This window comes from Canis lupus, chromosome 10, assembly GCF_003254725.2.
Source record: "Canis lupus dingo isolate Sandy chromosome 10, ASM325472v2, whole genome shotgun sequence".
Classification (NCBI taxonomy): domain Eukaryota; kingdom Metazoa; phylum Chordata; class Mammalia; order Carnivora; family Canidae; genus Canis; species Canis lupus.
Genome location: NC_064252.1, coordinates 63,083,354 through 63,097,516, shown reverse-complemented (window position 1 = coordinate 63,097,516; position 14,163 = coordinate 63,083,354). Strand labels below are relative to the sequence as shown.

Here is a 14,163-nt window from a genome sequence, read left to right as displayed (position 1 = left end):
ACATCTGCCGTAGCAGCATTTTTCTAATAGATTTCCTGAGGCAAGGGAAAGAAAAGCAAAAACAAATTATAAGGGCGACACCAAAATAAGAAGCTCTGTACAGCAAAGGAAACCATCAACAAAACAAAAAAGGCAACTTATTGAATAGAAGAAAATATTTGCACTCGATATATCCATTAAGGGGTTAGTATCCAAAATATATAAAGAACTTCTACAACACACACACAAAGACAGCCCAATTAAAAAATGGGCAGAGGACACGAATAGACCTTTTTCCAAAGACCTACAGATGGCCAACAGACATATGAAAAGATGGTCAACATTAACGAATCATCAGGGAAATGCAAATCAAAACTACAATAAGAGATCACCTCACACCTACCAGAGTGGCTAGAATCAAAATGACAAGAAATAACAAGTGTTGGTGATGACGTAGAGCAAAAGGAATCTTCTTGCGCCGATGGGAACGCAAACTGGTACAGCCACTGTGGAAAACAGTATGGAGTTTCCTCAAAAATTACAAATACAGAACCGTACGATCCAGTAATTCCACTACTGATATTTACCCACAGAAAACAAAAACACTAATTCAAAACATCTATGTACCTCTATGTTTACTGCGTTATTATTAGAAACAGTCAAAATATGGAAGTAACTCAAGTGTCAGTGCATAGATGAATGGATAAAGGAGCCGTGGGTATATACACACTCAATGGAATATTAACCCAACCATAGGACAGAATGTGATCTTGCCATTTGTGACAATATGGATGGACCTAGAGAGTATTATGGTAAGTGAAATAAGTCAGACAAAGACAAATACCATACGATTTCACTTACATGTAGAATCTAAAAAATGAGTGAATAAACAAAACCCATAAACACAGAGAACAAATTGATGGTTGCCAGAGGGAAGAAGGTGGGAGGATGAGCAGGATGGGGAAGGGGAGTGAGAGATACAGGTTTCCAATTATGGAATGAATAAAATTCACAGAAAATGTACAGCACAGGGAATATAGTCAACGATATTACAACAGTGTTGTACGGTTGATAGATGGAAACTGCACTTTGGTGAGCACCTGAGCACCGCCTAATGTACGGAGAAGTCTAATCACTACGTTGTGTAACTGAAACTTATGTAACATTGTGTATCAACTATACATAAATAAATTAAAAAGGTGCTGCTTTATTTCCTAATTAAATTTTCTACTCGCCACATATGGAAGCATAAATATATATTTATATTCCTCTTTCAGGACTCTAATGGGAAAGCACTTTTAAGAACTTTAAATGCAAAGACAGAGAACCCACTGAGACAGCAAAAGTTAAAGGTCGATATTACTATAATAGTTTGTGTGGGGGGGAAATAGTCTCTTTTGGGAAAATGTAATCAAATACAGGAAACAAAAAGGGATCACAGACCATTCATTACACATTACACACGACAATTAAAAATACAGTGACTTTATTTCCATCTTCTCACAGTCCCCAGTATCACATGTGGTAAGAAGCATCATCTCTATAAACACAAAAATATTTCAAGAAAGCATGTTACAAGATAGTATATGTAAGTAACAGTTTGGCAGAATTTTATCAACTCTAGTAGTTCAGAGTCCCCCTCCCCCACAAAAAAGCCAAGTTTTAAAATTCAAAAATAACAGTTAGCTTTATTTAACATATGTTACACCTTAACACTTAAAATACCATGCTCTAGTTAAATATTTCATCAACAACACTGTATACAAATAAAATATTACACAAAATATATTTAAGAAAATGTTTTGGTCTTTGATCTGAACAATAAATAAAAACACAGGCACTTCCTACACTGAGACAGGGAAGCAGTCTACTCAGAATAATTTTGTATAAGCGACATGAGGAAATATGGCAAGAACAGAATCCTGGAGTTTTAAACTGACAATCCACTCATGAGAAGGTCTGCAATTTCAATTTTTTCACTTAGAGTTCAGAAATGACATATGCTTTCCTGGTCCACATTGAAAAATCATAAGCACAATATGGCTGCCAGGGTCAATTCAATCTTCAGTTGACCGTTACGGAATCACACTCAGTATCCTCAATCACTAAAAATTGAAAATTATCATGATACCGCCTACCAAACCAAACACAAGAACAGTTCAATTTTCTCCTCATTATGGCCATAAGACCAAACAAGGCAAACCAGATAGATGCCACACAGTGATTCTCATTTTGCAAAATTAACCTGATTAACACAAGAAAATACTGTTGGGGTGGCAGGAAATTTTGACAGAAGTTAATTTTTCTAGACGATTTTAAAAATTCATCCAAATTTCATGAAAATAAATGGAATTCCATTTAACAAAAACCACTGAATCACAGATTACAAAGTCTTTGTAGCCAATACATTTATGAACACCTAAATTGCAGATAATTCACTCATTATAATGGAAAGTAGAAATATCATATGAGGGCAAAACATAAATAACCAAAAACGGTCAAATTCTAGAAATGTATGATTTCAGATGAGAAGGAAGGCAAATTAAAACATAATGACCATCAGCCACAGGGAGGATCAGAACCAATTGTCCCGCCATATCCTCCATAAAAAAATTACAATCTTCTGCTTTCCCTCTTCAGAAAGTACCACATAGGAGGGCTTAGTGGCCCTCGAATGGATACTACTAATAAAGGCAATTTTGATGGTTTAACATAGAAGTTACCCCTAATGTGAAAGAACACAACATGGGAACTATTCAAGATAGGTCTTTCTATGCAAAACTTAGTTTGTATATATTTCAGCAATTTAAATGAGCACTTTGCAACCGAGACCAAATATCAATCATCTCTTGAGGTTTTCTACTATGTACTAACATCAAATCTACATAGGAACAAATGTTATTCTTGTTTTTCTCTTCTATATCAAACGTCTTGAAGCCTTTATGCTTCTCTGGAACGAGGCCGAGCTTCTGAAGGCACATTCCAGTATAAACGTCATCGATGGGGTAGAGAAGGACCTGGTCAGTTATATTGTACAGCCTCAGGGCCAGGTGGCCAGAGTAGAGGAACCCACCTCCCCCTGCATAAGGCGGATAGACACCAGTGTAAACAACTTCCGGGATGTAGTACTTCAGTTTCTTATCCCGATGAGGTCCAGCATTGTGGATCACATCACCTATAAACAGATCTTTGGCTTTGTTCTTGGATAAGCTATTCAAGTAATTCAGGATGTGATGAGTGTTCACAAAAACATCGTCATCGCCCTTGAAAACGAACTCGGCATTTGGGCAAGAAGCGCTCACCCACCTGAGAAAGAGTACTTCTTTCAGGGACAAGTTGAAGAAAGTGTCTCTGTAGTTCCACATGAGAATGTCTTGGTGCTTCTCACTCTCAAATTTCAGCATATCTGACAGGTCCGGGTGGTTGTCCTCTGGCGGGGTCTGACCCAGTAGGAAGACTCTCACTACCGTTTGGTTCCCCACGTTGGTTTCTCTGCCCCAAGACTCCCGAATTGCTTGCCTTCTGGCAAAGTGTGGAATGAGGGACTTGATCGCCAGTAATAGGAAGGGTTTCTTCGCACATTTATCTGGTTGATCTATAAGCAGCGAATAATTTCGACATCTCAAATACAGCAGAAAGTCTTTAAATCTGTCTGGCAAATTGCTGAAATCTGAAACTACGGACATGACCCTCAGGTCAGGTTCACAAAAATTTAGATGGCTTATGTTGGAAAACCCGTATACTTCTCCCGTCTGGTTGGCCAACATGTTCAAAATGGGATTGTACCGCCTGTTCAGCTTTTCTTGCTCTCTGTTCCAGTAGGCCACAGGGGGGGCAGATATCTTCCAGAACTTTTCTTTGGGTATTATTACTTCCCCCTTTCCATTTTTTTCTTGGCTGCTACTTTTGGAGACTTCCACAATCAAATAAATGAAGACATTAACCATCATCAGGATACCCAACAATTTTATTCTTCGACGTCCAACACTCATTTCTCATATCTGGAATAAAAAGGAGGAGGAGCATTGTATTAATTAGATATTTACTAATTTGCATTTGCTGACATAGGTCACTTGCCTCTCTATCATCTCTGGGATAGTGGTTTGGAACAGACTCTGGACTTGGACCGCCTAGGTTCAAACCGTGGCCCTACCATTCCCGCTCTGTGACTGTGGACAAGTTGTATAACTGACGTCTCAGTTTCTCCTTCTACAGAATGGGGACAATAACCTGCTTCACAGGATGACTGCAAGCTTTTGAAACAGTGGCTGGTCCATAACAAGCAATTCGTGACTGTTAATAGTGTGGCTGTTTCAGACACCTGAGGGCAAAGACCTGCATTTACTAATAAATAACCTCACAGGTAGGTGCTCAACTTCCTTGCTCATAAAGACACACAAATCAGTGTGTTGCAAACTGATCTGCTCACAATCCATAACAAGTACATTTTATATTGTGACCCAGGACACACATTAGCTGTACTTGTACATGTTACAATGTGTGAGTCGCCATGTAATTCGCAAAATTTTCTATTTTGTCTGTTTCATTTTTTAGAAAATGGTGGTCCCAACCCCAAATTGCTTCTCAATCTACCATTTTACAGAAGAAACGAAGGGAGGTGGAGGAGACACGAGCCACCCTGAGTATTCAGAGAAAGAAAATGAAGACTCATACCAGCTTTATCCTACGGGCCCCAAACTAAGAATGACCTGAAAACCATCAACAGAAGAATGGATTATCAAACTGTGGTACATTCATAAATGGAAATTTACATTGTGCGTGAAAGACAGACCTCAGGGGCACCTGGCTGGGTCAGTCAGAAGAGCATGCGTGACTCTTGGTCTTGGGGTCCTGAGTTTTAAGCCCCATGTTGGGTGTAGGGATTGCTTCAAACAAACAAAGTGCTTAAAGAATAAAGAAGACCTCAAATTCCATTTATGTTAGGTTCAAGAAGGCAAGATTAATCTAGGACCTAGAAATCTAAAAATCATAGGGATCGACATTTTGATTGGAAAGGGGCAGGAAAGAACTTTTAGGGCATAGAAATGTACTGTATGTTTCTTGGCCTGAATGAAGGTCTCATGGCTGTATACATTTATCAAAACTCAAACTGCATACTTAAGATCTCAGCTGTTTATAGCAAAATGAAAGAGGGAAACGAAAATGACATTTTCGTGAAATATCAAAGGCCAAGAATAGACTTCAGGCTGTGGGCAAAAGAAGAAAAGAAAAAGCAATAAAATAGCTTGCTGGAGATATAATTCCCAAGTTCTAGCACTACTGAGGAGACATGACCGAAGAAGAACAACCATTTAGATAAGTTTGATATTAAAAGACAACCCACACTGGGGATTCCCTGGATGGCTCCGCGGTTTAGCGCCAGCCTTCGACCCAGGGCATGATCCTGGAGTCCTGACTGAGATCAAGTCCCACATAAGGCTCCCTGCATGGAGCCTGCTTCTTCCTCTGCCTGTGTCTCTGCCTCTCTCTCGGTGTCTCTCATGAATAAATAAAATCTTTTAAAAATAAAATAAAATAAAAATAAAAGACAACACACAAAAGTGGAATGGCAATACATACTCTAAGGAATTTTCTTATCAGGTTAATTCTACAACAGAGACTCTACACTTAGAATTCCTAAGAACTATTGCATCCCAGGCATGGTGTAGTGTCAGGAGGATTCAGTGAATCTATGAAGTAGGTGTTGTTACTTTTATTCCCATTTTGTACCCGAGGAAACAGATTTAAAGAAGTCATCGTTAAGGGCAGAGCTGGAATCCCTGCCAAGGCAATGAGGTTCCCAGGCCACCAAGCCAAGTGGTAGCCACACTCCTAGAACCTCTAGAAACAAGGCTAGGTGCCTGCTTTAATCAAGGGTAGTGTTTATTATTTTCTTAATATAAGAGGAGTTTTAAGTTTACTGGGTTCCCCTCCCCTCTTTTTTTTCTTTCTTTTCTTTTTTTTTTTTTTTTTTTTTTTTTTGAGAGAGAGAGAGAGGGAGAGAGCATGAGAAAGCACAAGCAGGAGGAGCTGCAGCAGGAGATGGAGAAGCAGACTCCCTGCTGGGCAAGGAGCCCAATGTGGGGCTCAATCCCAGGACCTTGGGATCATGACCTGAGCCTAAGCAGAAGTTTAGCCAATTGAGCCACCCAGGTGCCCCAGCTTACTGGGTTCTAACGAACAGTCCCAAAGTAGAATTATTTGTCATGATGAGAATGCTGTGAAGTTAACACATGCTGGACAGCCCAGATTAGATGGATGGGAATTCACAAATTCTTTAGCATCTCTAAAAATCTGTCTAGTAGATCCTCATCTAGTTGCTTGCGTTTACCACTGCTAAATAGCTTTGGTTATAGACACAGCAGGAAAAGGTTAAAAACAACAACACGAGCCCCTATCCCATACCCCCACACCCCAAAAGCTTCTGCGTATCAGAAAACACGGAAAATAACGAAGTTATGTGGGTGCCCTCAGTTCACCCAATAACCAGCCCCCCCCATCACCACCCCATTTCTCCCCTCACTTCTCAACCACTACCTACCTCCACCCCTCAAGAATCCCACCATTGGGCCACCAAGAAAGGGTCTTTAAATTTTTTTTGATTGATTGATTGATTGATTGATTGAGAGGGTGGGTGAACAAGGGAATGGGGTTGAGGGGGGAGGGAGAGAGAGAGAATCCCAAGAAGACTCCCACTGCATGCAGGGCTCAATCTCTCAACTCTGAGACCATGATGGGAGTGAAATCAAGAGATGGGTGCTTAACCAACTGAGCCACCCAGGCACTCCAAGAAAGGGCCTCCAGAGAAGGCAGTTTAAAAACCACGAACAAGACATTTCTTACTCCTTAATTCCAATTTGAAAGGGCCCCAAGGCACACACAACCTGAATAACTCAAACACCCATACCCAAGTCTAGGGGTCACACCATTTTAGGTCAGTTCCTTTCGAATGAGCTTTTGGGCAAACCTAAGGAGCAAACTGAAAGTCTCAGTCCAATACACCTTTGGCAACTTAAACTTAAACCTCTTTGCTCTGGGCCTTACTCGCAAAGGAGAAGAGAACTCAAATGGGACACTCAGAATGTACTTGCATGGGCACTTCATACAGGTAAAGAAAAAGCCATATTTTTATAAAATAAATCCTAATTTTAAGGCTTTGGGGTTTTGTTTTGTTTCGTTTTAGCTTCCAGATGAGACAAGATGGTTTGCAAAAACAACCGATTGTCTCTAAATTGGAATAACATTCCTAAAGCTACAGTAGCACTTGACCCAGGATCTCTGATCTCTACATCTTGGGCAGTTCATTTGAACAGCTTGAAGGAAGGGCAATAAGGAAAAGCATGAGGGTGAACGAGAAAGACTGCAACGAGAAAGACTACAATGAGGAAGAAGATCTGAAAGCTACTCAGGAAAAAAACAGCACATGCTATAAACAGCTAACACCTGAAGTTTTCAACTCAGGAAAGGAATATGGGTATCAGTAGACTATTTCTGAAATTTCTAGAGTGCAAGAGGTCAGCTCAAGAAAGAAAAAAGGGAAGCACAGAACTCTACGTAGCAGGTTGTGAGCCTCTAAGTTAATTTTCCCAGGGAAAGATTCGGGGTGAATAATATGTGAGATGATTCCAGATAAATGAGCTGGTTATATACATCCAGGTTATGGGGCAGGGCTATGGCGACTTGGAATCCAGCCATAACTGTCTGAAGTGATGGTCTGAAGTTTCTGTCACAGAAAGCATTGCTCCTTCTCTTGGGAATACTGTGAGGAAAACATTAGGCTTGCCAACCCTGGCCCCGACTTCCAACTTCATCCACTGCAATTCAGGCCTTTATTTCCATGATCGAGACCCAGCCAGGACTTCCTATCACCTCGGCCAAGACAGGGTTTTTTGGCCCTCAAAGGGACATCATCCCCACTTTATATGTGCTCAAGGATTCCAGTCTGAGGAGCATTTTCTTGCACATTTCTCATTTGCACCCCCGAAGGGAAGCCGAAAGGATAACCCCTTCATAGTGAGAAAAATGGAGGCTCAGAGACGGTTAACTGAGCTGCCTACAAATTACATAAGAGTTACACGACAAGGGTGACATGATGCAGTTTTCTGGTTTGTAATCCAGGGCTCTTTGGATCTCCTTTTTCTACAAGGCACAGCCACATTCTTGTAACCTGACCCAGGTAGGTCAACAGCAAAGTCTCAAAGGCAAGACTAGAAAAACCCAAAGCACTGAGAAACTCTATTTGTCAGCTCAAATGTACACAAGGTACATTTGATCATTACCAAGACTCTCCAAAGAGCGGGATATGGGAGTGCCTAGAAGCTCCCAGCCCCCCTTCTGAGAAGGGGCCAGCCTTCCCTGTCCAAATTCCCAAACATGCAGGTCAGGCTAACTTAACCACTACTTGCTAAAGGGCATTTCTTCCAACCTGAGAAGGAAGGATGGGGAAACCAAGATTCTCGATTATACATTTCCATCGAGTTTAAATGTCATCTTTTATTTGTGACCTGGGTACAGTCCCTCGCATGAGAACTCGGCTTTTGGCAGACTCCTACAACAAACCAAAGTTCATGGAAAGGAGGATAAAACAGTGACCCCCATAAAAATATCTGTGGGAAAAAGCTCTCTGAATTATCTGACTAAATATTCCCATTGCAGACATAAAACCAATATGTGTCCTTTTCTGAGCAGGAAGTTACATTGCTTAAAAAGAATTTGAGTAAGAAAACTTACCCCAAAGCTGGGGAAGATGTTATACAACCCTCACTGTGAAACACAGAATTTTTATCATAACAGAAAAAGGAGATAATCCCATATGCAAACAAAGAATAACCTTAGCGTTTCACCTTGTGCTTGGGAGAGTAAAGGCTCCCCCAGTAAGGACTGAACCGTTTTTGAAATTTCTGAAACACTTCAGTTGGTTCTGTTTAATGGAAAATAACTTCCTTCTTTATTTTATAATTAAAATATTTAGAAAAGCAAGGTAGGAACAGGAAAAATATACTTGTTAGCCGAAAATGGATTACAAAATAGCACAGACGCTATGCTTAAATATGTGAAAGTCCAGATCAAACAACCACACAAAACCAAAACTGGTTTAATCGGGGTTGTAGGGTTGCGGGTTATCTGAACATTCTTTAAGGCTGCCACGTGATGCCCATCCCCGGACGGCGTCCACCGCGGCACGGGGTGCGGAGCACATCACACCCAATCCCTGGTGCGGGGCTCCCGACTACCTGAAGCCCGCGGCGCCAGCCTGTGTCCTGGCCTCGGCTCCACGGTCACGGCCTCACTGCTCGGGGCCCCGCAGGCTTCAGCAGGGCTCTGGGACAACCCCCCGGGCTCGCCTCGGGCCCGTGCCAGGTGTCCGGAGCCAGCCATGAGAAAGGACTATGAACCCATATGCTTTATCTAATAAATACTGCCGGGCACCAGCCATCCCATGGGGCGGATGCTCTCAGAGAGGTGACTTCACTGGCCCGAGGTCACACAGCTGGTAAACGGCCGAGGCAGCAGTCAAACCCAAGCAGCTGGGCCCCAGAGTCGGAGTTTTAAGCCATGATGCAAGCGGATGCCGCCGCACAGGGTCACGACTGACGGGACGCTACTCTTATTTTCCAAGGTCAATCTCCTTAAAAATTATTAAAAAAAAAATTATTAAATATTCACAGCCTTATATTTATACATTTTAACCTACAAAACTACCAGGAGTCAAAGTCAGATATGGGGTGTGTGGGGCGGGGTATAAAAGAGGAAACTTGATTCATGATTACTGCATGAGCCAAATTCTGGGCAAAACACCTCACACACCGCATTCTGCTTCCCAGTGTGCGGTCCACGCAATCCCAGTGTCTCACTCACGGACACTAGCGTGGGAACCACTGAAGCGGATGATCCTCAAAGGTTTCCTCCAGTTCTGAAAGCCCTGGAAACACTGGAACAACCTGCCGGCCAGAAAACATTTTAATGTGGCCATCGACAGCCAGGAGGACTCCTCATCAACTCCGACTCAGGGATACTATCTCTCTCTCTGTCTCTGTCTCTGTCTCTCTCTCTCTCTCTCTCTCACACACACACACACACACACACACACACAGCGAAGGAGCTCGGCAGGTTAGGGAGGGGGCCACCAGCACTAGTCCGCACACTCAGGCCCCACCCAACTCCTTGCGGCTGCCCTACACCTCTCCCCCGAGTATTTCCAAGGTTAAGCATAAAAGAAAGGCAGGATCTTCCTGTTACCATTAAATAAAATGAGCAGCCACTGGTCCATCCAGTCGGGCCGAGTGAGGCAGGGAGGCTGGAAATCCGAGCTCTGACTCAACCCCGGCCCGGGCAGGCAGCCTTGGCGCCCGGGAGGCCCTGCTCCTGCTCACCCTCCAGCACACAGCACACACCCACAGCCCCAAGGGGAGGGAGCCCGAGCCCCTGCCGTATCACCAGGCCGGGGGCGCCCGCATGCCTGGGAGAAGTTGCGCAGCACCCTGCAGGCCCGCCGGGCCCCCCACCCTCCAGGGGCCTGGCCAGAGTGGCTTTCCTAAATCCTTATCTCGCAGGCTGCTCCCATCTGCTGCCTGGTCCTTGCCAGCCCTTTCCAGACTCTGCTCCGATAAACAGGGACAGTTTGCAGCTAAGTGGTTCTGGGGGAGATAACAGCTCCGAGCACCCGTGCAGACATGGGGTGACAAGGGTGTGAGCAAAGCAGCTCAGTGGGACCAGAAGGGCTGGGCCATTCCGAGACCCTGTTCCTTGATGGGAACAAGGAGCCGGGCCTGGGTTCTTGCAGGGCTGGGGAGGGCAGCCCGGGACTTCGCTCACAACCTCACCTAGCGGCTGGCACGGAGAGATCGTGCGTGTCTCGGACTTTGCTTTTTAATCTCTAAGTCGTGGAACAACGGACCACCAGCTAAACCCCGGGAATCTGGTTCCTAGTCACTAGTATGAGTATTAGTACTTCACGTTCGAAATTCAAAGGGAAAAGAACATATAATGAATCTACTCACCCACACATCCCCACAGGCAACATCATACATGGGAAAGTGTCTGGCGGGACATGTTCTCGTCCCCATCTGATCACAGCTCCCCAAAGCCCAGTAGGCTGATGTTCTCAAGTGGTATTTATCACTCAAGATAAAATTATCACTAAGTCCATTCTTCAAATAAACATGTACAGAACTTTCAGAAAAGGGAGAAGAAGAAAACTTAGGAAATGATGACAGGGAATGAATCCTCCCGGAGGCTATCTTGACCCTGCCTTTAGTAAAAGTGACAACACTTTTAGACGGGCGGTGTGAAAGTCCATGGAGCTCTAAAACGAGGCTGGTAGCTGTTTGAGGGAGGAAAATGTTCCAGATCCATTTTCACTTGGAAGGTCAGCCTGGCATCTGGAGTCAGCCCAGAATTAAAATCTGGTTCCGCTCCCTGCTAGCTGTGTGACCCTGGGCAAGCTGCTCAACCTCTCTGAGTCTGTTTCCTCATCTGTAAAATGGTGAAGGTCAAACCCACCATTCCAGTCTGTGGCCTACCACTCAACGGGCATTCAAGTTTTCCTCCGAGGGTTCGGATTCCTCCAACACTAAGCACGTTTCTCAAGTTTTGTCATTCGTTGTCCCTTTTATAAATTCTCCCTCGCTAGAAATCCGTCTGTCCCCTACCCCAAACACCACCTCCAAAAGGAAGACCACAGCTTGACCCAGTTAACTGCAGCTGTTAGCTTCTAAGTGCTTCGCAGGGCCCCTCTCCCCAGGTCCCCTATTTGTAACGGATGGGTTCCGCCGACCCCGGACGTACACCCCAGAAATACTTGGATTGCTGCTTCTTCATGCTCTCCCCGTCCAACCAGGAGCCGAGTCTCCTGTGCCCACAATGTGACCTGCACCTCCGGGTCACCTCCTCGCCTCCTCTCCGTCTTCAGGCTCGGCCCCAGCTACCGGGCCAGCCTGCCGCCTTCCTCCCCGCCTTGCTCCCTCCTCCCCTCCTGCTCAGGCTTTAGTCCCCGCACATACACTGTCCCTGCTCGTGCTGCTCCCTCAAAGCAGAACTACCCGCCGTGTCCTCTGACACCCCTCTCTTCCCCACTCCCAGGGCTAGAGCTCAGGGCTCCGTGGCCTCTGGGCTTCTCCAAGAAGAGAGACCTGGGAGACCTGGGCCCGCTCACCCACACGCCCTCGGGCCCAGCGGCACTCCGTAGGGATCCGTGCTTCCCTTCACACCGTCCAGCCAACATCCCCCGTCTCCACGCCATCCACGCCTTAACATTCAACCACAGCAAACACATTTCTCTTCCAGAAAATCTCAGCTTCGCTCTGCCATCTGCAGAGTGCCTGCCTTTTGCCACATGCCTTCCTGGACAGCTCCTACTCCTTCCAAATAAATTAGTTCAAGTGTCACCTCCTGGCTGGAGTATACCCGCCTCCCAGGAGCTGGGGCATCGTCTCCGGATCATGCTGGCCAACGCCTGGGCATATCCCATAACCAAGCTCTTCACATCATATCCCAGCACGTGGCACCTGGGAATCATTCCGCATTTGCTAAATGAGCCGATACTGTGGTCATCTGGTCAAGTTCTTAAATACCATGAGATGCTCGGTAGAAACTGGATTAAACATATACATCTTTTCTCCAAAGAGAGGACACTGGAAAATCACTTTATGTACTGGTAAATGACTCACACGTATTTTATAAATCTCTCTTATCAAAGTAATAAAGTACAATAAAAACAAAAATTTAAAGGATTTTTTCTAGAGTTAAGAGAGAGACGAATTTCAGTAGTGAGCTTGTATTAAATCTGGGAGTTCGGGGACAAGATCTGAAGAGGTAAATGGGGTGGACTATGGCCCAGACCCTCATTTCCTGCAGTCAGCCCCAGACCCACCAAAGACAACATACTTGGGTGTACTCTGACTGGGCGTGCCCCGCCTGTGTGTGTGGGAAGGGGTGGGGGGTGGGAATGTACATGCACAGGATTCAGTAGTGCTTCCAAGGGAGGGCTTCATTCCTCCTCCACCCTATCCTCAAATAGGGGAGCCTCCACACCTCCTTCCGGGTGAGGAGAGGACCTTGAGCAATTGTTACCCCATCAAGGCAATGATAGTAGTAGAGGCCCAGGGCAAATAGGCCTCAGGAAGGAAGGTCCTTGGTACAGACTTAAAATTTGAGGGACATCCACTTCCCTAAGGTGGGAAATCATCTTCGAAAAGAAATGCTGAAAGGCAGGCATTTGCTTCCTGTGGAGGTTTTTTTTTTTTTTTAGAGAGAGAGAGAGAGAGAGAAAGAAACTCTTAAGCAGGCTCTATGCCCAACACAGAGCCCTAGGCAGGGCTTGATCTCATGACTCTGAGATCATGACCTGAGCCTAAATCAAGAGTTGGAGGTTTAACTGACTGAGCCACCCAGGCGCCCCGTTCCTTGGAGCTTAATGTGTTCTGGAAGCCCTTGTTAAGAGCTGTACGTGGCTATGCCTTGGTAAATGTTTCCACTCTGAGCTCCAGGACCTAGATACAAGCAGTACAGTCTGGCAGGCTCTCGACAGGCCCTCAGAGAAAGCCCTGGATTTCTCTCTGCTCCATCCTTCTGTTTGCATAGTTGGGTTACATGGGATGCATTTCAGCCTGGGTCCAACCAGGAGGCAGGAACCACAGTAATTTAAGCACAAGTTTAAGAATCTGATAAGTAATAACTATAAAGATGGAATAGAATTCTAAAGAGTAGGCTTTGGCAGATGAAGAGTACCGGGAAAAGGACAAATGTGGAAGAGAGCTTCCAAGCTTGTCTGACAAGGAATGGATGGCAGAGAAGTTCCCGGGGTCCCAGGCCAGAGAGGGTCCAGGGAGCAGGAAAGCAGGAACAGCCCCCTGGGGATGCAGCCACAAAGCCTGGAACACAGTCTCCACCAGGAGAACGAGAGAAAACAAACCTTGGAGATGGCTGGGTGGGCACGCAGAGTCCCCACACCCGGGAGTTAAGGTGCTGCCGGGACCAGGAAGTGGCCACAGCCCGGGACAAAGATGAGGTGGCCGGCTCGCTGGCTGCCCAGGGTCACGGGGCACCAGTATGAATATACGTGGGGCCCCCAGAAGCAGTGGCCTGAGCCCCGGCTCCCCATCCTGCCACCGCCAGAGCCGGATAAGCCATGCCCTGCAGGCCCTAGGAGCGCAGGAAAACAGCAGCTTTACAGGAGCCTGCTTC

General features: G+C 45.2%; 1 protein-coding gene across 4 annotated transcripts in view; it reads right to left on the bottom strand.

Moving 5' to 3' along the window:
• Positions 1 to 1,448: 1,448 nt before the first annotated feature.
• Positions 1,449 to 14,163, bottom strand: part of B3GNT2 (UDP-GlcNAc:betaGal beta-1,3-N-acetylglucosaminyltransferase 2) — a 180,109-nt gene continuing 167,394 nt past the window's right edge. For all 4 annotated transcript variants that reach the window (XM_049115918.1, XM_025468865.3, XM_025468864.3 and 1 more), the window contains one exon: positions 1,449 to 3,980. In XM_049115918.1, coding sequence (XP_048971875.1) covers positions 2,778 to 3,971 — 1,194 coding nt within the window. In that variant the 5' untranslated portion in view covers positions 3,972 to 3,980 and the 3' untranslated portion in view covers positions 1,449 to 2,777. The remainder of the gene's footprint in view (positions 3,981 to 14,163) is intronic.